Below are 25,246 nucleotides of genomic sequence, written 5' to 3'. Positions count from 1 at the left end.
AGCCTGCTTTCATAAGAACGCCCGGGTGTGGTCAGATCATAATGGAGCTATCGGGCATTGTCATCTTCTTTACACTGTTAGGGAATTTTCCGGGCTCATCCATTCGGATGTCTCGTTTATAAGCTACGGATGAAGCCACCAGCCTTCATGGTAGGACAGGACACCCACAAAAAATTTATATTTTCATTCTGTATATGGGGCAATAGTGAACATTTGGTCAGAACTCACTTTTGGGGTCATTTATTAACAACCCTGCGCTGCTGCTTGATGCGCCTAAGTTACGTAGAGGCGCCATTTACTACGGCAAAAACAGGCGTAGAAATGATGAATGAGACGGGCCGGCCTGCCCGCCCTCTTCCCTGCCCTCCCAACACCCCCTTTTTTCCGCCACCTCAGAAAAGTAGCGTGAGTGGGTAATAGTGGGGAAAATTCCCTTTGCGAGCGAATCTGCGAAAAAAGTACGACAAAAAGTGGTGTACCTCAGATCATAAATGACCTCCTTTGTGTGCTGTTTATTTCCAGAACCCCTTCAGGTGGCCACAGACCAGAGGTCATTCATGAGGTATAGACAACAGCAGGGTCTTTTTCTACTACCAGTCGATGGGTTATTTAGATGGTAAGGATAGTGAGGTTTCTCAATGTAAACCTTATCATCATCCTTATTGATAGGGATCATGGCAAGGTATTAATAACTTTACAGACAGACAGATAAAACAAAAAGACGTTAAAAGGCTAAAGGGTATGTAAGAGATAAAAACGAAAGAAAGAAAGAAAGAAAGAAAGGATAGATGATAGGCAGATAGATAGATAGTACAAGAAGACAGAGAAAGGCTATGTGAGAGAGAAAGAAAGAAAGAAAGAAAGAAAGAAAGAAAGAAAGAAAGAAAGAAAGAAAGAAAGAAAGAAAGAAAGAAAGAAAAAGAAAGATTGACAAATAGTACAAGAAGATAGAGAACGGCTATGTGAGAAAGAAAGAAAGAAAGAAAGAAAGAAAAATAAAGAAAGATAAATAGTACAAGAAGACAGAGAGAGGCTAATAGGTATGTGATAGAAAGAAAGAAAGAAAGAAAGAATTGAGATGGACAGATAGACAGATACAGTAGATAGATAGATAGATAGATAGATTGATAGATAGATAGATAGATAGATAGATAGATAGATAGATAGATGGATAGATATGTTAGAAAAATGGTAGCACCAGACAAAAAAAAAGCATAACATTTCGCAGAGGTGCAAGCGGCAGCACACACTCAAATACTGAAAAAAGAAGAAAAGGTTTATTCACCCAGGTGGACACGATATTTTGGCTCAAACACTAGAGCCTAGGGCTTGAGGAACGCTCTAGTGTTTGAGCCGAAAGATCGCGTCCACCTGGGTGAATAAACGTTTTCTTCTTTTTTCATTATTTGAGTGTGCTGCCATTCTGCATTTTTTTAGATAGATAACATTGAGATAGATAATAGATAGATAATGGAATAAGCATATAAATATTGATAGATTTGTGAGAAAGAGATAAGAGATGAAGATGGAATGTCTGATAGAGAAGAAGCATTCCCTCACCCATATCACTGGCATCCACGTCTAGCTGGGTTGTCTTCTGGAAGTTCTGGGACATATCTAGCGCCAGCTGCTCGGTTGTGTGCAGAAGTTTGGTTATGCTTTTTCTTCTGCTTTCTTCAGTCAACTTCTTCCAAACTGTAATTTTATCCTTTTCAACAAAGTTGTTCACGGTGTTAACAAAAGTCTAAGGATGGGAATAAAGAAAGACCTTATTACAGCGCAGCCATTTACCATTCAAAGGCGAGTGTCAGGCCGGGATCACTTACGGTAATGGTGGTATTAGTGAGCGTCTCTTTGTTTGGGGCTGTCTTATTGAAGGTGCTTAGCATCGGAGAAGAAGCAGCGAGCACTTCAATGTAGGAAATCACATCCACTGGCAGGAGCTCTCTTGTCGTACTCTTCTGAATTTCTTTTAGAAGAGCTATTGGCTCTTTGATGGTGTTCACCTAAATTAGAGACGGAGAGATGAGAGGGGGCCAGTTTGCCGCTATTCGCATTGTCTTGGTATTTTTTTGATTGCAAAATGAATGAAGCAAGTCTTGAAATTATTGGTGCATTAACCTCAATATCACTTGGGTTATGTAATAACATATTCATTACATAAGAGCAACTCAGCAACGAGACAAGCTGCAGATGGAGGTTGATACTTCTTTCATGGTAATGGTCTCCATTCTTTTATCAATCCACTGCCCTGGTATTGCAGCAGTGTAATAGTGGTAGCACAGGGCCTAGGTAAGGTTCCCAAAGCTGGACTCTGAGAAAACCTCCTGAAGGCGTTAACCCATGACTAATGCAAAAAAATATATATAAGACATCATATAGCACATGACAATCTCTTTCTAACAAAGCTAGAACCAGCCCTGTACCTCACATGGATCCAGAGAACTCCACATTCATTGCTCCAATTGCTCTGCTAGATTTATTGCAGCTCAGGGAGCATGTCTTTTCTTAGGGTGTGTAACCTTTCTGCTGCAGCTCTCTTCTTATCACAGCCCTGGGGGAGAGTCCTTTCTGCTTCAGCTCTCTTCTTATCACAGCCCTGGGGGAGAGTCCTTTCTGCTGCAGCTCTCTTCTTATCACAGCCCTGGGGGAGAGTCCTTTCTGCTGCAGCTCTCTTCTTATCACAGCCCTGGGGGAGAGTCCTTTCTGCTTCAGCTCTCTTCTTATCACAGCCCTGGGGGAGAGTCCTTTCTGCTGCAGCTCTCTTCTTATCACAGCCCTGGGGGAGAGTCCTTTCTGCTGCAGCTCTCTTCTCATCACAGCCCTGGGGGAGAGTCCTTTCTGCTGCACCTCTCTTCTTATCACAGCCCTGGGGGAGAGTCCTTTCTGCTGCAGCTCTCTTCTTATCACAGCCCTGGGGGAGAGTCCTTTCTGCTGCAGCTCTCTTCTTATCACAGCCCTGGGGGAGAGTCCTTTCTGCTGCAGCTCTCTTCTTATCACAGCCCTGGGGGAGAGCCCTTTCTGCTGCAGCTCTCATCTTATCACAGCCCTGGTGGAGAGTCCTTTCTGCTGCAGCTCTCTTCTCATCACAGCCCTGGGGGAGAGTCCTTTTTGCTGCAGCTCTCTTCTTATCACAGCCCTGGGGGAGAGTCCATTCTGTTGCAGCTCTCTTCTCATCACAGCCCTGGGGGAGACCCCTTTCTGCTGCAGCTCTCATCTTATCACAGCCCTGGGAAGAGTCCTTTCTGCTGCAGCTGTCTTCTTATCACAGCCCTGGGGGAGAGTCCTTTCTGCTGCAGCTCTCTTCTCATCACAGCCCTGGGGGAGAGTCCTTTCTGCTGCAGCTCTCTTCTTATCACAGCCTTGGGGGAAAGTCCTTTCTGCTGCAGCTTTCTTCTTATCACAGCCCTGGGGGAGAGTCCTTTCTGCTGCAGCTCTCTTCTTATCACAGCCTTGGGGGAAAGTCCTTTCTGCTGCAGCTCTCTTCTTATCACAGCCCTGGGGGAGAGTCCTTTCTGCTGCAGCTCTCTTCTTATAACAGCCCTGGGGGAGAGTCCTTTCTGCTGCAGCTCTCTTCTCATCACAGCCCTGGGGGAGAGTCCTTTCTGCTGCAGCTCTCTTCTTATCACAGCCCTGGGGGAGAGTCCTTTCTGCTGCAGCTCTCTTCTTATCACAGCCCTGGGGGAGAGTCCTTTCTGCTGCAGCTCTCTTCTTATCACAGCCTTGGGGGAAAGTCCTTTCTGCTGCAGCTCTCTTCTTATCACAGCCCTGGGGGAGAGTCCTTTCTGCGGCAGCTCTCTTCTTATCACAGCCCTGGGGGAGAGCCCTTTCTGCTGCAGCTCTCATCTTATCACAGCCCTGGGGGAGAGCCCTTTCTGCTGCAGCTCTCTTCTCATCACAGCCCTGGGGGAGAGTCCTTTTTGCTGCAGCTCTCTTCTTATCACAGCCCTGGGGGCGAGTCCTTTCTGGTGCAGCTCTCTTCTTATCACAGCCCTGGGGGAGAGTCCTTTCTGCTGCAGCTCTCTTCTTATCACAGCCCTGGGGGAGAGCCCTTTCTGCTGCAGCTCTCATCTTATCACAGCCCTGGGGGAGAGCCCTTTCTGCTGCAGCTCTCTTCTCATCACAGCCCTGGGGGAGAGTCCTTTTTGCTGCAGCTCTCTTCTTATCACAGCCCTGGGGGAGAGTCCTTTTTGCTGCAGCTCTCTTCTTATCACAGCCCTGGGGGAGAGTCCTTTCTGCTGCAGCTCTCTTCTCATCGCAGCCCTGGGGGAGAGTCCTTTTTGCTGCAGCTCTCTTCTTATCACAGCCCTGGGGGAGAGTCCTTTCTGGTGCAGCTCTCTTCTCATCACAGCCCTGGGGGAGAGTCCTTTCTGCTGCAGCTCTCTTCTTATCACAGCCCTGGGGGAGAGTCCTTTCTGCTGCAGCTCTCTTCTTATCACAGCCCCGGGGGAGAGCCCTTTCTGCTGCAGCTCTCATCTTATCACAGCCCTAGGGGAGAGCCCTTTCTGCTGCAGCTCTCTTCTTATCACAGCCCTGGGGGAAAGTCCTTTCTGCTGCAGCTCTCTTCTTATTACAGCCCTGGGGGAGAGTCCTTTTTGCTGCAGCTCTCTTCTTATCACAGCCCTGGGGGAGAGCTCTCTTCTTATCACAGCCCTGGGGGAGAGCCCTTTCTGCTGCAGCTCTCATCTTATCACATTCCTGGGGGAGAGTCCTTTCTGCTGCAGCTCTCTTCTTATCACAGCCCTGGGGGAGAGTCCTTTCTGCTGCAGCTCTCTTCTTATCACAGCCCTGGGGTAGAGTACTTTCTGCTGCAGCTCTCATCTTATCACAGCCCTGGGGGAGAGTCCTTTCTGCTGCAGCTCTCTTCTTATCACAGCCCTGGGGGAGAGCCCTTTCTGCTGCAGCTCTCTTCTTATCACAGCCCTGGGGGAGAGTCCTTTCTGCTGCAGCTCTCTTCTTATCACAGCCCTGGGGGAGAGCCCTTTCTGCTGCAGCTCTCTTCTTATCACAGCCCTGGGGGAGAGTCCTTTCTGCTGCAGCTCTCTTCTTATCACAGCCCTGGGGGAGAGCCCTTTCTGCTGCAGCTCTCTTCTTATCACAGCCCTGGGGGAGAGTCCTTTCTGCTGCAGCTATCTTCTTATCACAGCCCTGGGGGAGAGCCCTTTATGCTGCAGCTCTCTTCTTATCACAGCCCTTCGGGAGAGTCCTTTCTGCTGCAGCTATCTTCTTATCACAGCCCTGGGGGAGAGTCCTTTCTGCTGCAGCTCTCTTCTCATCACAGCCCTGGGGGAGAGTCCTTTCTGCTGCAGCTCTCTTCTCATCACAGCCCTGGGGGAGAGTCCTTTCTGCTGCAGCTCTCTTCTTATCACAGCCCTGGGGGAGAGTAATTTCTGCTGCAGCTCTCTTCTTATCACAGCCCTGGGGGAGAGTCCTTTCTGCTGCAGCTCTCTTCTTATCACAGCCCTGGGGGAGAGTCATTTCTGCTGCAGCTCTATTCTCATCACAGCCCTGGGGGAGAGTCCTTTCTGCTGCAGCTCTCTTCTTATCACAGCCCTGGGGGTGAGTAATTTCTGCTGCAGCTCTTTTCTTATCACAGCCCTGGGGGAGACCCCTTTCTGCTGCAGCTCTCTTCTTATCACAGCCCTGGGGGAGAGTCCTTTCTGCTGCAGCTCTCTTCTTATCACAGCCCTGGGGGAGAGTCCTTTCTGCTGCAGCTCTCTTCTTATCACAGCCCTGGGGGAGAGTCCTTTCTGCTGCAGCTCTCTTCTTATCACAGCCCTGGGGGAGAGTCCTTTCTGCTGCAGCTCTCTTCCTATCACAGCCCTGGGGGAGAGTCCTTTCTGCTGCAGCTATCTTCTTATCACAGCCCTGGGGGAGAGTCTTTTCTGCTGCAGCTCTCTTCTCATCACAGCCCTGGGGGAGAGTCCTTTCTGCTGCAGCTCTCTTCTCATCACAGCCCTGGGGGAGAGTCCTTTCTGCTGCAGCTCTCTTCTTATCACAGCCCTGGGGGAGAGTAATTTCTGCTGCAGCTCTCTTCTTATCACAGCCCTGGGGGAGAGTCCTTTCTGCTGCAGCTCTCTTCTCATCACAGCCCTGGGGAGACCCCTTTCTGTTGCAGCTATCTTCTTATCACAGCCCTGGGGGAGAGTCCTTTCTGCTGCAGCTCTCTTCTTATCACAGCTCTGGGGGAGAGTCCTTTCTGCTGCAGCTATCTTCTTATCACAGCCCTGGGGGAGAGTCCTTTCTGGTGCAGCTCTCTTCTCATCACAGCCCTGGGGGAGAGTCCTTTCTGCTTCAGCTCTCTTCTTATCACAGCCCTGGGTGAGAGTCCTTTCTGCTGCAGCTCTCTTCTTATCACAGCCCTGGGGGAGAGTCCTTTCTTCTGCAGCTCTCTTCTTATCACAGCCCTGGGGGAGAGTCCTTTCTGCTGCAGCTCTCTTCTCATCACAGCCCTGGGGAGACCCCATTCTGCTGCAGCTATCTTCTTATCACAGCCCTGGGGGAGAGTCCTTTCTGCTGCAGCTCTCTTCTTATCACAGCTCTGGGGGAGAGTCCTTTCTGCTGCAGCTATCTTCTTATCACAGCCCTGGGGGAGAGTCCTTTCTGGTGCAGCTCTCTTCTCATCACAGCCCTGGGGGAGAGTCCTTTCTGCTGCAGCTCTCTTCTTATCACAGCCCTGGGGGAGAGTCCTTTCTGCTGCAGCTCTCTTCTTATTACAGCCCCGGGGGAGAGCCCTTTCTTCTGCAGCTCTCATCTTATCACAGCCCTGGGGGAGAGCCCTTTCTGCTGCAGCTCTCTTCTCATCACAACCCTGGGGAGAGTCCTTTTTGCTGCAGCTCTCTTCTCATCACAACCCTGGGGAGAGTCCTTTTTGCTGCAGCTCTCTTCTTATCACAGCCCTGGGGGAGACCCATTTCTGCTGCAGCTCTCATCTTATCACAGCCCTTCGGGAGAGTCCTTTCTGCTGCAGCTGTCTTCTTATCACAGCCCTGGGGGAGAGTATTTTCTGCTGCAGCTTTCTTCTTATCACAGCCCTGGGGGAGAGTCCTTTCTGCTGCAGCTCTCTTCTTATCACAGCCCTGGGGGAAAGTCCTTTCTGCTGCAGCTCTCTTCTTATCACAGCCCTGGGGGAGAGTCCTTTTTGCTGCAGCTCTCTTCTTATCACAGCCCTGGGGGAGAGCTCTCTTCTTATCACAGCCCTGGGGGAGAGCCCTTTCTGCTGCAGCTCTTATCTTATCACATTCCTGGGGGAGAGTCCTTTCTGCTGCAGCTCTTTTCTCATCACAACCCTGGGGAGAGTCCTTTTTGCTGCAGCTCTCTTCTTATCACAGCCCTGGGGGAGAGTCCATTCTGTTGCAGCTCTCTTCTCATCACAGCCCTGGGGGAGACCCATTTCTGCTGCAGCTCTCATCTTATCACAGCCCTTCGGGAGAGTCCTTTCTGCTGCAGCTGTCTTCTTATCACAGCCCTGGGGGAGAGTACTTTCTGCTGCAGCTTTCTTCTTATCACAGCCCTGGGGGAGAGTCCTTTCTGCTGCAGCTCTCTTCTTATCACAGCCCTGGGGGAAAGTCCTTTCTGCTGCAGCTCTCTTCTTATCACAGCCCTGGGGGAGAGTCCTTTTTGCTGCAGCTCTCTTCTTATCACAGCCCTGGGGGAGAGCTCTCTTCTTATCACAGCCCTGGGGGAGAGCCCTTTCTGCTGCAGCTCTTATCTTATCACATTCCTGGGGGAGAGTCCTTTCTGCTGCAGCTCTCTTCTTATCACAGCCCTGGGGGAGAGTCCTTTCTGCTGCAGCTCTCTTCTTATAACAGCCCTGGGGTAGAGTACTTTTTGCTGCAGCTCTCATCTTATCACAGCCCTGGGGGAGAGTCCTTTCTGCTGCAGCTCTCTTCTTATCACAGCCCTGGGGGAGAGCCCTTTCTGCTGCAGCTCTCTTTTTATCACAGCCCTGGGGGAGAGTCCTTTCTGCTGCAGCTCTCTTCTTATCACAGCCCTGGGGGAGAGCCCTTTCTGCTGCAGCTCTCTTCTTATCACAGCCCTAGGGGAGAGTCCTCTCTGCCTGTAACTGCCACAGCTTCTAACAGTAGATAGGGCTGGTAGCAGTTAATGGATAGAGCTGAGCATGTGCGACCAACTCAGCAATTTCAGTTGGCGCTATGCAGATGCATTTTATTGAATAACTTAGTGACTATACGAAACTTTGAATTTCATGCATTAACAAAAGTATTCAGATCCTCCCCGTTTAAGATATAACAGACAATACACATATATTTCAATACATTACAGTTTAAAAAGCATGATCAATAGAAATTAAAATTATGAAATAAAATTCCGACACAAAAAAATACATATTTTAGGTATCTGCATAGTCAGAATAATTTGCAAAATTAATATTTTATATATAACACATTCTGAGATTATAAAAGAAAAAAATAATATCAATATTTAAAGGGGTTGTTTGGGAGTTTGAGAAAGGGGTTGTCCAAGTTAAAGGGATTTTTAGGGAGTGCAATATTGATGACCTATAATCAAGATAGGTCATCAATATCTGATCAGTGGTGGTCCGACTCCAGCAACCCCTGTGATCAGCTCCCTTGAGCGCCCGTTCATTGGTCACATGGTCTATGTACAGTTCAGTCCCATTCACATGAATGGATCTGGCCTGCAATACCAAGCACAGCCACTAGATAATGTATAGCGCTGTGGTTTGTATGCTGTGAGGAGGCCTCAGCGCTCACCTGAGTTCTGCTGCCTCTTCCAACAGCTAAACTGTGGGTTGTGGGGAGCCGGACCATCACCAATCAGAAATTGATTACATATTCTGAGGACGGGTCATTATTAATATTGTACTCCCGGAAAACCCTTTTAAATTAATATTTTCCCAGGAGCAGGGCAGAAAGTAACACTCACACTTACTTACCACTTTCTTCCCTGCTGCTTCCAGCGCCGCGCTCCGATCCTGCAGCCCTAACATCGTCTTCCTGGCTGCAGCAGTGATGTTCCATGCACACCTTGTCACCATGCAGCCAGTCACTGGTTTAGCAGTATAGGGGACTGCTGAGGACAGTGATTGGCTGTAGAGGTGACATGGTGTGTACAGGATGTCATAAATACAAAAATAAACTGTACCTGTTAAACCCTCAACGCAACAGCTCTCCTGCTGTGGTCATGCAGCCAACATACATCAAACACATGACTGCTGCTGCCTGGTCTCATCAGCAATTCTTGCAGAACTGATTGGCAGCAGTGGTCCCATGAATGATATACTGTACATTAAACCAGCCGGGTATTTATTTGGTATTGTGTTGTATTGTTTTTTTTGTTTTTTTTTATACGATTTCTTACACAAGTTTCTTAACATCCTGGACACAAAATTGTATAAAATTGAGTGAAGATGCCTGCATCCGTAAGTGGTTAATAATAAAGCTATACTCGATTTGCTACACAATGGAGGATTTTATAATGAGGAGATTTTTTGAAGTTATTTTTGCATTGAGTTTGCGTTGGCGAAAGTTGCACCAAATTTATAAAAATGGAGCACATCGGTTAGATCTGATGCATGTTCAACCCTAAAACTTTTGCTTAGAAAGTCCTAATCCACCCTCTGCTGTAGAGAGTTTGCAGCTAATAAATCTTGAGTTAAACTAATTAACATAGCTAACCACACCCACTTAACAAAAAGTGGAGAGAAAGGTACAAACGGTACACAACAAGACTTTATTACAGCCCCACAATGTCTCTGTCAGTACACAGGGAAAACCTAAAATTCTTAATCATTCCCGTTGTTGTTCCTCTTTCCCCAGTACAGTTTCCGATGGTCATCTGGTCCAGTTTAAATTGGTGGGTTTGACCACCCTTCACTTGAAATAGGTGTCTGGACAGCTATTGTCTCAAAAAGGGTTATCAGCTTTGAGGCTTCCATGTTTGTTAGAAGGATTAGGCAGATCCCAGTTGTGATCCCAGTGATCAGCTGTAATCTGTGGGGGAAATCAGTAGCAAGTGTTCACTTTCCCTGCAGCACCACCGCAGGAGAAATGAAGCATTACAAGTGTCTACTGAAACCGATGGGTTGTCTATATCAGGGTTCCTCAACTCCAGTCCTCAGGGACCACCTGCCGGTCATGTGTTCAGGATTTCCTTAGTATTGAGCAGGTGATATAATTAGTGTCAGTGCATCAGGACTTACCACAGGTCTTCATTCTGTGGGATATTCTCAAATCATGGCCGGTAGGTGGACCCTGAGGACTGGAGTTGAGGAACACTGGTCGATATAACACACAGATGTACTAAGTCCTCCAGGGCCAGAAATGCTCTTTGTAGCCATTCTCTGCTTTGGATAATAGGCTGCAGAAAATTAGGGATCCTCTCCTCATTTATGTACAGTACAGACCAAAAGTTTGGACACACCTTCTCATTCAAAGAGTTTTCTTTATTTTCATGACTATGAAAATTGTAGATTCACACTGAAGGCATCAAAAGTATGAATTAACACATGTGGAATTATATACATAACAAACAAGTGTGAAACAACTGAAAATATTTCATATTCTAGGTTCTTCAAAGTAGCCACCTTTTGCTTTGATTACTGCTTTGCACACTCTTGGCATTCTCTTGATGAGCTTCAAGAGGTAGTCCCCTGAAATGGTTTTCACTTCACAGGTGTGCCCTGTCAGGTTTATTAAGTGGGATTTCTTGCCTTATAAATGGGGTTGGGACCATCAGTTGCGTTGAGGAGAAGTCAGGTGGATACACAGCTGATAGTCCTACTGAATAGACTGTTAGAATTTGTATTATGGCAAGAAAAAAGCAGCTAAGTAAAGAAAAACGAGTGGCCATCATTACTTTAAGAAATGAAGGTCAGTCAGTCAGCCGAAAAATTGGGAAAACTTTGAAAGTAAGGGCTATTTGACCATGAAGGAGAGTGATGGGGTGCTGCGCCAGATGACCTGGCCTCAACAGTCACCGGACCTGAACCCAATCGAGATGGTTTGGGGTGAGCTGGACCGCAGAGTGAAGGCAAAAGGGCCAACAAGTGCTAAGCATCTCTGGGAACTCCTTCAAGACTGTTGGAAGACCATTTCAGGGGACTACCTCTTGAAGCTCATCAAGAGAATGCCAAGAGTGTGCAAAACAGTAATCAAAGCAAAAGGTGGCTACTTTGAAGAACCTACAATATGACATCTTTTCAGTTGTTTCACACTTGTTTGTTATGTATATAATTCCACATGTGTTAATTCATAGTTTTGATTCCTTCATAGTCATGAAAATAAAGAAAACTCTTTGAATGAGAAGGTGTGTCCAAACTTTTGGTCTGTACTTTATATGTGTTATTAGTGTAGACAACAATCTCCAGCTGTTCTGAAACTACTATTCGCAGAATCCTCCTTTCACTTCTATGGGAGTTACAAGAACAGCTGAGCAAGTGTGCATGCTGGGAGTTGTAGTTTTGCAGCAACTGCAGTGCTGAAGGTTGCTGATCCCTGGTGTTGATAGATCAGAGACATGTATGACATCATCATATATAGAGACTAGAAGACAAGCTGGAGCATGAGAAGAAAATGTCCTCAGACGTACTTACCTTGCTAATTGTTTGATTAATGTTTGTGGAGATGCACTGATCATCCAGATGACACTTAATCTTGACATTTTCTATAAGAAAAAAAACATGGAAAAATAACCCATGAATACAGAATTCAGTAATGGTGCATAATTAAGTACTATGGATTTCACAGCTTTTACATTAATGCATGTGAAAATGAACAAAGGCAAAATACCTAATGGAATGGAATTAGAAAAGACTTTCAAGATGCAGCATGCTTTACATTGTTATTCAAATCTAAGGCATATATTATCTAGTTTCTGATACATTAAACTTGTGTTAATTGGTGCCTTAAAGAGTGTACGATAATTCACTTGTTTGCCACTAGGTGGTGCTTTAGAGTGCTGGATTCTACAGTCCTTAGGAATGTGCTTTTTGCTTGCTGATGTTGCCTTTACAGCACACCAAGTGGTTGTGTGTGGTATTACAAGATGCATCATTTTTTGCAAGCATTGAATTCGACGTTTGTTTTCTTAGATTAATTTAAGTTAATTAATCTATGAGTGGTTGCACTCAAAAGCATTTAGTCATGGACTCGAAAGAGCTTTACAGACCACTATTAATAGCTTGGCTTACCAATGGAAAAAAAATGGTGGCAACAACAAAAATAGGGAGGCGAGGTTGGTAAATCCTGTGGGCAGTGATTAATTTAGATTTTGTTTGTTTGCCCTAGAATATGTCTTTAATTTCATCACCTTGATGGCAAATCACTAGGATATGCCATAAATCTCAGCTGCGGGTCCCCCTTTTGGACCCCTTATCACCAGAACAGGGATCACGGAATTGAAGAAGAGCATACCATCACACATGTAAAGCAATCTCTCCGTTTACTGCCATGGGACTTCTGAAAATAGTTAAGTGAGCACAATCCCAACCCATCCATTTGCAGTAACCCAGTGGTTCACTGCTAAAGTATCAAATGGTTCACTGCTAAAAAGTTAAAGGGAACCTGTCACCTGGATTTTGTGTATAGAGCTGAGGACATAGGCTGCTAGATGGCCGCTAGCACATCCGCAATACCCAGTCCCCATAGCTCTGTGTGCTTTTATTGTGTTAAAAAACCGTTTTGATCCATATGCAAATGACCTGATATGTGTCCTGTATCCGGAGATGAGTCCAGCGGAAAGGAGCCCAGCACCGCCCCGCGTGGTCCGAATCTCCTCCTTGCTGGCTGACGTCACAGAGCTGGAGCGCCGAAATCTCGCGATGCGCGAGCTAGCGCATGCGTAGTTCATTCCCTGTGCTGATGCCAGCACAGGGAATGAACATGATGCCGACACTGCGCATGCGCTAGCTCGTGCATCGCGAGATTTCGGCGCTCCAGCTCTGTGATGTCAGCCAGCAAGGAGGAGATTCGGAGGACGCGGGGCGGTGCTGGGCTCCTTGACGCTGGACTCATCTCCAGACACAGGACACATATCAGGTTCATTTGCATATGGATCAAAACGTTTTTTTAACACAATAAAAGCACACAGAGCTATGGGTATTGCGGATGTGCTAGCGGCCATCTAGCAACCCATGTCCCCAGCTCTATACACAAAATCCTGGTGACAGGTTCCCTTTAATGCTCTAATGTAGTTTGGTTTCTTGCTAAGAGAGTTACTGTATGGTAAATATGCATTTTCAGCGACACAAATGATTCATGTGGCTGTATTATATGCACTTTATAATCTCAAAAAGGCAATATATGGGAAATACATAGTTAAATGGCAACCTTAAAAGGCTCTGCCAGCATGATCAACCCTATTAAAACCATCGTGCTGATTAAAATGATACCTTTCTTTTGTCTGTCCCCTACAATACATCATTATATATTATAGCCTTTTATTACAGAGAGAATTTTTTTTATTTAAGTCCGTCCTGGGACTTGAACATAGCATATCTATATACAAGGCTGTGCACTTAGCACTCAGCTATAGCCTTTCCACAAAGATAAGAATGTATTTTCTATGCTAAGAAGGATAACACATAATACTGGTGTCTTTATAATCATATATTGTGCCTGTGAATAAAGCAGTGATATGTATATTAGCTTTCTGAGGATATTTCAATGTGTTTAAGCCAGGGGTGTTGCTAGTGTCCTAAAACATCAGGGGCACGAGCCCAAGGCAAGTGTCTACCCCAACCCCCCTCCCCTTAAAACGGAGCTCCTCCACCCACAGTCTATATGGACGGCTCCTCCACCCACAGTCTATATGCACCGCTCCTCCACCCACAGTCTATATGCACCACTCCTCCACCCACAGTCTATATGCACCGCTCCTTCACCCACAGTCTATATGCACTGCTCTTCCACCCACAGTCTATATGCACGGCTCCTCCACCCACAGTCTATATGCACCGCTCCTTCACCCACAGTCTATATGCACGGCTCCTCCACCCACAGTCTATATGGACGGCTCCTCCACCCACAGTCTATATGCACCGCTCCTCCACCCACAGTCTATATGCACGGCTCCTCCACCCACAGTCTATATGCACAGCTCCTCCACCCACAGTCTATATGGACGGCTCCTCCACCCACAGTCTTTATGCACTGCTCCTCCACCCACAGTCTATATGCACCGCTCCTTCACCCACAGTCTATATGCACAGCTCCTCCACCCACAGTCTATATGGACGGCTCTTCCACCCACAGTCTATATGCACGGCTCCTTCACCCACAGTCTATATGCACGGCTCCTCCACCCACAGTCTATATGGACGGCTCCTCCACCCACAGTCTATATGCACGGCTCCTCCACCCACAGTCTATATGCACTGCTCTTCCACCCACAGTCTATATGGACGGCTCCTCCACCCACAGTCTATATGCACGGCTCCTTCACCCACAGTCTATATGCACGGCTCCTCCACCCACAGTCCATATGCACGGCTCCTTCACCCACAGTCTATATGCACTGCTCTTCCACCCACAGTCTATATGCACGGCTCCTTCACCCACAGTCTATATGCACTGCTCTTCCACCCACAGTCTATATGCACGGCTCCTCCACCCACAGTCTATATGCACTGCTCTTCCACCCACAGTCTATATGGACGGCTCTTCCACCCACAGTCTATATGGACGACTCCTCCACCCACAGTCTATATGCACAGCTCCTCCACCCACAGTCTATATGCACGGCTCCTCCACCCACAGTCTATATGCACCGCTCCTCCACCCACAGTCTATATGGACGGCTCCTCCACCCACAGTCTTTATGCACTGCTCTTCCACCCACAGTCTATATGCACCGCTCCTTCACCCACAGTCTATATGCACAGCTCCTCCACCCACAGTCTATATGGACGGCTCTTCCACCCACAGTCTATATGCACGGCTCCTTCACCCACAGTCTATATGCACGGCTCCTCCACCCACAGTCTATATGGACGGCTCCTCCACCCACAGTCTATATGCACGGCTCCTCCACCCACAGTCTATATGCACTGCTCTTCCACCCACAGTCTATATGGACGGCTCCTCCACCCACAGTCTATATGCACGGCTCCTTCACCCACAGTCTATATGCACGGCTCCTCCACCCACAGTCCATATGCACGGCTCCTTCACCCACAGTCTATATGCACTGCTCTTCCACCCACAGTCTATATGCACGGCTCCTTCACCCACAGTCTATATGCACTGCTCTTCCACCCACAGTCTATATGCACGGCTCCTCCACCCACAGTCTATATGCACTGCTCTTCCACTCACAGTCTATATGGACGACTCCTCCACCCACAGTCTATATGCACAGCTCCTCCACCCACAGTCTATATGCACGGCTCCTCCACCCACAGTCTATATGCACCGCTCCTCCACCCACAGTCTATATGCACTGCTCCTCCACCCACAGTCTATATGCACCGCTCCTCCACCCACAGTCTATATGGACGACTCCTCCACCCACAGTCTATATGCACAGCTCCTCCACCCACAGTCTATATGCACCGCTCCTCCACCCACAGTCTATATGCACGGCTCCTTCACCCACAGTCTATATGCACGGCTCCTCCACCCACAGTCTATATGCACCGCTCCTCCACCCACAGTCTATATGGACGACTCCTCCACTCACAGTCTATATGCACGGCTCCTCCACTCACAGTCTATATGCACGGCTCCTCCCCCCACAGTCTATATGCACTGCTCCTCCACCCACAGTCTATATGCACTGCTCCTCCACCCACAGTATATAAGCACAGCTCCTCCACCCACAGTCTATATGCACAGCTCCTCCACCCACAGTCTATATGCACGGCTCCTCCACCCACAGTCTATATGCATGGCTCCTCCACCCACAGTATATATGCACAGCTCCTCCACCCACAGTCTATAAGCACAGCTCCTCCACCCACAGTCTATATGCACATCTCCTCCACCCACAGTCTATATGCACATCTCCTCCACCCACAGTCTATATGCACTCTTCTCCACCCACAGTCTATATGCACGGCTCCTCCACCCACAGTCTATATGCACGGCTCCTCCACCCACAGTCTACTGTATATAGACGGCTCCTCCACCAACTTTCTATATGCACAGCTCCTCTACCCACAGTATATATGCACAGCTCCTCCACCCATAGTAAATGCACTGCTCTTCCATCTACAGTCTATATGCACTGCTCCTCCACCCACAGTATATGAACAGCTCCTCCACCCACAGTATACAGTATTTATGCACAGCTCCTCCACCCACAGTATACAGTATATATGCACAGCTCCTCCACCCACAGTATATAGCATGTGTGCACAGCTCCTCCACCCACAGTATACAGTATATATGCACAGCTCCTCCACCCACAGTATATAGTATATGTGCACAGTTCCTCCACCCACAGTATACAGTATATGCTGTCCTGGGACTTGAAAATAGGATATCTATATACAAGGCTGTGTGTGGCGAAACCAACCTCGCCACTGGGTTTTGGAGGGGCCTGGCTACTAGCCTCTTGCCCCAGGATTATGGCCCATACTAACTTTGAAGGAGAAGACAGACCGGCCGCACAGCTTAAATCTGTGGAACTGTTTTGGGCAGGAAAGCCATGCTTGCGGCCGGCCAAATGTGACTTCCATGGAATTCGGGAACCCCTGCTCGGATCTGGGTGATTTTTGGATATGTTGTTCACCCAGATCAGAGCTATCCATGGATGTATACATTATGGGGGTATGTGGGGTTTTGGGGTGTTTTCTGTGTTTTGGGAAAAATGTGTGTTTTCTGTCTGGTAGTGATTAAGTTAGCCCATTATGTTTGGTAATTGTATTTTGTGGATTGCGTCTCAGACAATGCAGTGTGTTAGTTAATTGCGTCTCAGACAATGCTCATTGTATTTTGTTGATTGCGTTACAGACAGAGGGAAGGGGATTTTGTGTACAATTGCTGGGAAGGTTTGAATACTGTAAATGCATGTGATTGGCTGTTTTTACAAAACCCTGTGGGTGGTAACCTTGTTGGAAGATGTGTATAAATCAATGCTTGTGTGTTCAAATAAAGAGAGTTCCTGTTTTTATACCTTCATGAAGTTTTGGCTCATGTTTGGGGAATGGGATAACTACACTCTTGGGGATTGCTATATCACAATACTCCCCTGAGTATAAGCTCTTGTAAGAGCTTGTTCATGGTTCCTGCTCTCTGCATTTAGGAGAGGTTCACCCACTGGAGCCTGGAGCCTTGTCGTAGGTCCAGGGTGGGTAGGAGACGGCGAGACCTCCACCAAGCTTCGGCGGTTCGTGGGGTCTGCTGTGCTGACGGTGTCAAGTGGAGTGCTTGGAGTCCTCTGAAAGCACTAGGAGACTCTATCAACGGAGGTACCCGGTCGGGGTGCTAGGCGTTCCGTTACACTGTGCATCTAGCACTCAGCTATAGCCTTTCCACAAAGATAAGAATGTTTTTTTCTATGCTAAGAAGGATAACACATAATACTGGTGTCACATAAGCCAGGGGTGTTGCTAGTGTCCTAAAACATCAGGGGCACGAGCCCAAAGCATATGTCTACCCCAACTCTCCTCCCCTAAAAACTGAGCTCCTCCACCCACAGTCTATATGCATGACTCCTCCACCCACAGTCTATATGCACATCTCCACCCACAGTATATATGCACAGCTCCTCCACCCACAGTATATATGCACTGCTTCTCCACCCAGTCTATATGCAAAGCTCCTCCACCCACAGTCTATATGCACTGCTCCTCCACCCACAGTCTATATGCACTGCTCCTCCACCCACAGTCTATATGCACTGCTCCTCCACCCACAGTCTACATGCACAGCTCCTCCACCCACAGTCTACATGCACAGCTCCTCCACCCACAGTCTACATGCACAGCTCCTCCACCCACAGTCTATGTGCACAGCTCCTCCACTAACAGTATACAGTGTATAAGAACAGCTCCTCCACCCACAGTATACAGTATATATGCACAGATTCTCCAACCACAGTATACAGTATATATGCACAGCTCCTCCACTAACAGTATACAGTATATATGCACAGCTCCTCCAACCACAGTATACAGTATATATGCACAGCTCCTCCACTAACAGTATACAGTATATACAGTACAGACCAAAAGTTTGGACACACCTTCTCATTCAAAGAGTTTTCTTTATTTTCATGACTATGAAGGCATCAAACCTATGAATTAACACATGTGGAATTATATACATAACAAACAAGTGTGAAACAACTGAAAATATGTCATATTCTAGGTTCTTCAAAGTAGCCACCTTTTGCTTTGATTACTGTTTTGCACACTCTTGGCATTCTTTTGATGAGCTTCAAGAGGTAGTCCCCTGAAATGGTCTTCCAACAGTCTTGAAGGAGTTCCCAGAGATGCTTAGCACTTGTTGGCCCTTTTGCCTTCACTCTGCGGTCCAGCTCACCCCAAACCATCTCGATTGGGTTCAGGTCCGGTGACTGTGGAGGCCAGGTCATCTGGCGCAGCACCCCATCACTCTCCTTCATGGTCAAATAGCCCTTACTTTCAAAGTTTTCCCAATTTTTCGGCTGACTGACTGACCTTCATTTCTTAAAGTAATGATGGCCACTCGTTTTTCTTTACTTAGCTGCTTTTTTCTTGCCATAATACAAATTCTAACAGTCTAGTCAGTAGGACTATCAGCTGTGTATCCACCTGACTTCTCCTCAACGCAACTGATGGTCCCAACCCCATTTATAAGGCAAGAAATCCCACTTATTAAACCTGACAGGGCACACCTATGAAGTGAAAACCATTTCAGGGGACTACCTCTTGAAGCTCATCAAGAGAATGCCAAGAGTGTGCAAAGCAGTAATCAAAGCAAAAGGTGGCTACTTTGAAGAACCTAGAATATGACATATTTTCAGTTGTTTCACACTTGTTTATGTACATAATTCCATATGTGTTAATTCATAGTTTTGATGCCTTCAGTGTGAATCTACAATTTTCATAGTCATGAAAATAAAGAAAACTCTTTGAATGAGAAGGTGTGTCCAAACTTTTGGTCTGTACTGTATGCACAGCTCATCCACCCACTGTATATATACACAGCTCCTAGAAGCAGTTTACAGTGTAATACACTGATGGGCCCAGCAGACATGGATGAAAGTGGACCTAAATGTAGCTTCCCTGCATTGCTTGCACTTCTCTGTGCTGCTTCACACTGGCACTGGTTGCTTCTGGGCTGGAAGAGGCAATTCACACATTCCTTTTACTGGTACCAGCACTGGTGAGGACAGGACACAGCAGCTCTCTAATCTGCTTGTCCTGTCTGGCATGCAGTGCTCAGATGCTAGGCCTGCTTAAGGGTCCAGGATAACTACAGGATATTCTTCATAGACTCATACTGAGCCACCAGTACGGGGCTGCTGGCTCCTTTCCCTACACTTTAGACTGGAGCTGCTAGTTATATGTTTATTGTGCCTCATTCTAAACTCATAGGGGGCTGCCTACACTGGTGTCTCACTGCAGAGCAATGGAGAACATGCTGGCCAGAGGTTGGGGGCCAAATGCTTGTAATCCGGGGCCTAGGCCCTGAATCTAGGGGCCTAGCGATGCCTCTGTTTTAAGCTATAGTACATAGTGTATGTCTGTATATAAGTAGATGCTAGGACACAGCTCTGTCCTCAGTATGCTGATGTCTAGCCCCGTCAATAAAGGGGAGGGGTCAGGGCCGGTGCAACCATATAGGCGAACTAGGCGTTCGCCTAGGGCCCCGGCCTGATGGGGGCGCCCTGGTGGGCACCCCCTGACTGGGGCTGCAGCTCTGGGCGAGTGGCTCTTGAGCCGCCACCAGCGCCGTTACAGGGGGGCCAGGAGGTGGAGGTCCTTCTTAAATATGGCAGAGCAGGCATCTGCTTACCCTGATGGCAGGTGCCTGCTCTGCCAGTAAATTACCGGAGGAGAGGAGGTGGGAGGCAAGGGAGGCTGTTCCTCCCTCGCATGCCCTCTGTGATGCTGAAATATGACGTCATTCCGGCCCCGGCATACTAAACGGCGCACTGGAGGACTGAGGAGCTGCACCACACTACTGGACCCCAGGGAGGTAAGTGTTTGACTGCGTGAGTGTCTGCCTGTGTATTTATGTCAGTGAGTGAGTGTATGTATGTCTGTCTTTTTGTCAGTAAATGTATGTGTGTCTGTCATTGAGTGTCTGTGTGTGTATGTCAGTGAGTGAGTGTATGTCAGTGAGTGTGGATGTCTGTCGGTCAGTAAGTGTCTGTGTGTTTGTCAGTGAGTATATGTGTGTGTTTGTCTGCCAGTGAGTGAGTGTCTGTGTATGTGTGTGTGTTTCAGTGGGTAGGTGTATGTCTGTCAGTGAGTGTCTGTCAGTGAGTGAGTGTGTGTCTGTCTGTCAGTGAGTGTATGTGTGTCTGTCAGTGAGTTTCTGTGTACATCATTCAGTGAGTGTCTGAGTGCGTGTCTGTCTGTCTTTCAGTGTGTGTGTGTGTGTCTGTCAGTGAGTGAGTGACATGAGGGGGCGGCAAAATGAATCTTTGCCTAGGGCGGCAAAAATCCTTGCACCGGCCCTGGGAGGGGTGAGTGTGCAGAGCACAGGGGGTGTTACAAAGCAGTGCTCAAATGATTCAGCCCCGCCACTTGGTGCTTGAACTTTCTCATTTGCATATGAATAAAACACAGAAATCTCTGCAGCTATTTAGGATACAGACGAAAGAAAGGTATTGTTTTAATCAGCATGATGAGCCCTACCCGGCAATATGCCTGGTTTAATAGGAATGATCATGCTGACAGAGTCTCTTAAGTTTCCAGATGGTGGACTGGTCTCACTTTGCCCTGGCTAAGGACTTGTTGGCAAGTAAGCCAAAAGAAAAGACATTCATATAGTTGCTGCTGTGTAATCCAGTCAAGATGAAGCTAAATTAAGAATTCTTTTCCAGGGAAACACCATCCCCTTGTAATTAAAAGCTGCCAGAAATGCAACTGTGCTAAGGAATAACCTCTAAATGAGAGAAGTACTGGATTTTCTACAGTGCCTGGATAAGAAAGTCAATAAAGGCTTTGGACTTTACAGTTTATGGCTTTGGACTTTACTGCATGGGGTTTGGGTTATAAAGCTTCTGGTGCTCGCAACACTACTGAGACGGACTGGCCAACTGATCTAGGACTGCACCCTGCCATTGGGTGCTGCAGAAATATAGTGGAAGGACTTGCATGCTTTTGTCCAACTGGGAATATTGCATTATGTATTAAGACTTGGAGGGGATTATCGTGCTGCCTACCCCCGTAACATCTGTTGTGTGATATGCTTGAAAACTGTTCCTACTATTTATATTTGTACTGTTCCACCCACCATCAACAAGTAAATAGACAGTTGTTTGCCTGGACATTGCCACTCCACCATTCTCCAGCCCTTGCACTGTCCTCCTGCCTTGCACCCCTGCTACCTATCCACCCAGCATCAAGGGTACCCCAGCCACCAGCAGGCAGGAGCTCCCAAAGCCTAGGGAGAGCCCCATGGTGGAAGAAAGGGTGCAGCCCTTCAGCCACTGCAGCAGATCTTCACTATTTTTGGAAGTCCCATTGTGGTGGAATAAGGGTGGCCCCATTCCGGAGATAGGAGTTGGTCGCAGAGATGTGATCCACACCTATCTGACACTTATGGAATAACCTATGGCAAATTTCCCATATTGGACAACCCCTTTAAGATATAAAAGCGCCTCTGTCAAGTTCCCCAAAGCATTTTGCATGCTTGACCTAAAGCTAGTGGTATTCTCCCCTAAATACATTACTTGAAGTGGAGACTATTTTTTGTAATTCAATGCTATACGGAAGCCCCATAAAGTGGTACGTGGAGCTACAGAAACTCCCGTGTGCCTCTCCACATGCTTCATGCATATGACTCTCCAGCATCAACCAATCTCACAGCAATCTGCAAGATAAGACAACTAAAATGTAGCATCTACAATCAATATTAGGCTAAAAGAAAAGTAGAACTTCTAGCTCAACTTGGCCTGTAACACAACTTTCCTACAAAAAAAAATTAAAAAAATATTTTAATTCAGTCCATGTCAGCTTCTTTTACTTTTTGATATAATTTTTTCTCCCTACTATGGACACAATTAAAACTATTTCGAGAAGTGCAATAATACCTCTTTGTTACCTATTATACTTTCTAAATGTAATTATCTTGAATACAACCTGCAGGAAAATACTTCCCTTTGTAAAGCTGATGTAGTAATTAAAGGACACAAAAAGATAGATTCGTATTTCCAGCACTTACCTTGACAGTAAGTCCCATCATTTGCTTTAAAGTACATGCTTCCTGAGGACGAGTGATAACCTTTCAGACATGTGCAATTGTACCCTCCAGCGGTATTTTCGCACCGAGCGTGGTCGCCACACTTGTTACCGCGGCATTCATCTATATCTGCAAATACCATGTCAAATCGGAGTTTAATGACATATTTACAGACTATACGCCCCACAAACTCCCCGTGTAAGTCCATGCAGTAAAGACCCAGAATTGCAATTTTATTAAATTACCATATATTTTAAAAAAAAGCATCGTCCACAAGGTAATTTCGCCTTTCTCCCTCTCAGTCAATGAGGCATAGATTAGAAATAAAAAAAATACGAAAACAATTAAACGTTTCCCGCATCACAATATTCTGTTTCAAGAGGATAAGGAGGAGAATGAAACATTTTTTAGATATCTCTGAATTCAGCTGCTGACACCTATATACTTCCTTCATAAATTACCTGAAAAGATGTCTCTACTTACTCATGTTTGTAATTAAAATAGGAAAATCCATAACTTAGGCTAAGTAGGAAGTTTTTCTTGCGAGTTGTCACATCGGGTTATTGGTGCATAATTGTAGACCGAGCTGGGTGATAAATCGCAAACAAATAGACGCTCACGTAAAATATGGAGATGGATGGGTTTAATAATGAGAGGAAAAATGGCTGAGGTTTATTGGAGCTGCCAGGATACATCATGACAATACGTCTGGAGGAGAAGTGGATCTGGAGCGATATACAGTAAAGGGCTGGAAGGTAGGAAATGTTCTAAGTACTCCACTCGCATTTCTTTCATTATGTTAATTACTAAGGCCTCTTTCACACGGGCCTTGGGTGTCTTGCGGGTGCATTGCGGGAAAATGCGCGATTTTTCCGCACGAGTGCAAAGCGTTTTAATACATTTTGCACGCGCGTGAGAAAAATCGGCATGTTTGGTACCCAGACCCGAACCCGGACTTCTTCACAGAAGTTCGGGTTTGGGATCGGTGTTGTGTAGATTTTATTATTTTCCCTTATAACATGGTTGTAAGTGAAAATAATAGCATTCCTAATACAAAATGCTAAGTAAATTAGGGATGGAGGGGTTAAAAAATAAAAATTAAACTCACCTCATCCACCAGCTCGTCTTCTTTCTTCTTCTTTGAGGACCTTTAGTGACATCACTGTGCCCATCACATGGTCGATCACATGGTCCATCACCATGGTGATGGACCATGTGATGGAGCGCAGTGACGTCACCAAAGGTCCTTTTCTCCCAGGTCCTCCAAGAAGAAGAAAGAAGACAAGCCGGGCTGCGCGAACAAGTGGATGAGGTGAGTTTAATTATTATTATTTTTTTTTTTAACCCCTTTATCCCTATTTTACTTAGCATTCTGTATTAAGAATGCTATTATTTTCCCTTATAACCATGTTATAAGGGAAAATAATAAAGATCGGGTCCCCATCCCGATCGTCACCTAGCAACCATGCGTGAAAATCGCACCGCATCCGCACTTGCTTGCGGATGCTTGTGATTTTCACGCAGCCCCATTCACTTCTATGGGGCCTGCATTACGTGAAAAACACACAATATAGAGCATGCTGCGAATTTCACGCAACGCACAAGTGATGAGTGAAAATCACCGCTCATGTGCACAGCCCCATTAAAGTGAATGGGTCCGGATTCAGTGCGGGTGCAATGCGCTCACCTCACGCATTGCACCCGCGCAGAATTCTCGCCCGTGTGAAAGGGGCCTAAGGCTCTCCATGCACTTTACATAGCTTTGGCCGACAGCTTTTTACTTCTGATCCCAAACCATACACATGCATGCTTGACTGAGTGTGCAAGTTTTCTAAATGGGGAGATAGCTGCTGTTGCAATACCTCAGGTATGTGCAAATGTTTTTTTATTTAATATATTGTATTGTCATGTAATGTGCATCCAGCATAGCTGTGCATGGATGGTACAGCCAGGGTTAACAATCCTGGCTCAGCCCTTCTAGGATGTTAGGTGTGGACTGGCTCTACCCCTAGCTCTAGGAAGTTCTGCCTGGGCTGCAGTACCGAGCACAACCACTATCCAATGAATAGTGCTGTTCTTGGTATGCTGTGCACTAGAGCACTGAGGTCTCTTCAAACAGCCAACCGGCGAAAGTGCTCTGGGTCAGAACCCCACCGATCAGATATCCTATGAATAAGTCATTATTATTTTACTCCTGGAAAGCCCCGTTAACCCTTTCCCAACATCCACCATATATGTACGGTGGATGTCAGGCTTTAAAGATAGCTCCCACTCAGAAGCTGATCATGCAACATGGCCCCCAAGTTTCTGCTTTTTTACACAACAAAGTCTGTGACTGGAGATAACGCCGATCACAGACATTTAACCCTTTAAATGCTGAGATTAATTGTGACCACATCATCTGAGGGGTCTTTTCCCCAGAAAGTTGTGAGATTGAAGGAGCAGTTCAGCTGCAATGGCAGCCTTGGGCCTTCTGAAGTATCCAAGGCCTGCCACAGCTATGTTCCTATGGCACACAGGCAGGGCCTCAAAGGGACCTAGTGAATCTCCCATAGGCTACAATGGTAATTTATTGCAGTCTTTAGGAGAGGTGATCAGATAACTGTATGTTAAAGTCCTCTAGGGGGACTTTTTAAAAGTGAAGAAAAAAGTTTAAAAACATTTTTGAAAAATATAAAAAAAAACATATAAAAATCCAAATCTCTCTTTACCCATATTTAAAGTCAAAATAATAATAATAAAAAAAAAGATAATTGGAATTGCCACATCCTAAAATGCCCAACCTCTTATAAGTATTAATAGCATATGGTGAACCCTGTAACAAAATAAAAAAATCAAAGTTGTCAAATCACCATTTTTTCATCACTCCCCCTCCCCCCAAAAATGTAATAGAAAGTGATCAAGACGGTATAAATAAAAAC

At 46.5% G+C, this 25,246-nt stretch overlaps 1 protein-coding gene across 1 annotated transcript in view; it reads right to left on the bottom strand.

Annotated features, from left to right (window-relative positions):
• ADGRL4 (adhesion G protein-coupled receptor L4) overlaps window positions 1-25,246 on the bottom strand; it is a 156,428-nt gene that overhangs the window by 58,935 nt on the left and 72,247 nt on the right. The window contains exons 4-7 of the mRNA XM_040407683.1: window positions 22,308-22,454; window positions 11,579-11,649; window positions 1,827-2,006; window positions 1,561-1,744 (exon numbers count right to left, since the gene is read on the bottom strand). Coding sequence (XP_040263617.1) covers window positions 1,561-1,744; window positions 1,827-2,006; window positions 11,579-11,649; window positions 22,308-22,454 — 582 coding nt within the window. The remainder of the gene's footprint in view (window positions 1-1,560; window positions 1,745-1,826; window positions 2,007-11,578; window positions 11,650-22,307; window positions 22,455-25,246) is intronic.

This window comes from Bufo bufo, chromosome 9 (genome assembly GCF_905171765.1).
Source record: "Bufo bufo chromosome 9, aBufBuf1.1, whole genome shotgun sequence".
In the NCBI taxonomy this organism is placed as follows: Eukaryota; Metazoa; Chordata; class Amphibia; order Anura; family Bufonidae; genus Bufo; species Bufo bufo.
The sequence above is the reverse complement of the archived record's forward strand: the minus strand, read 5'-3'. Positions and strand labels throughout refer to the sequence as shown.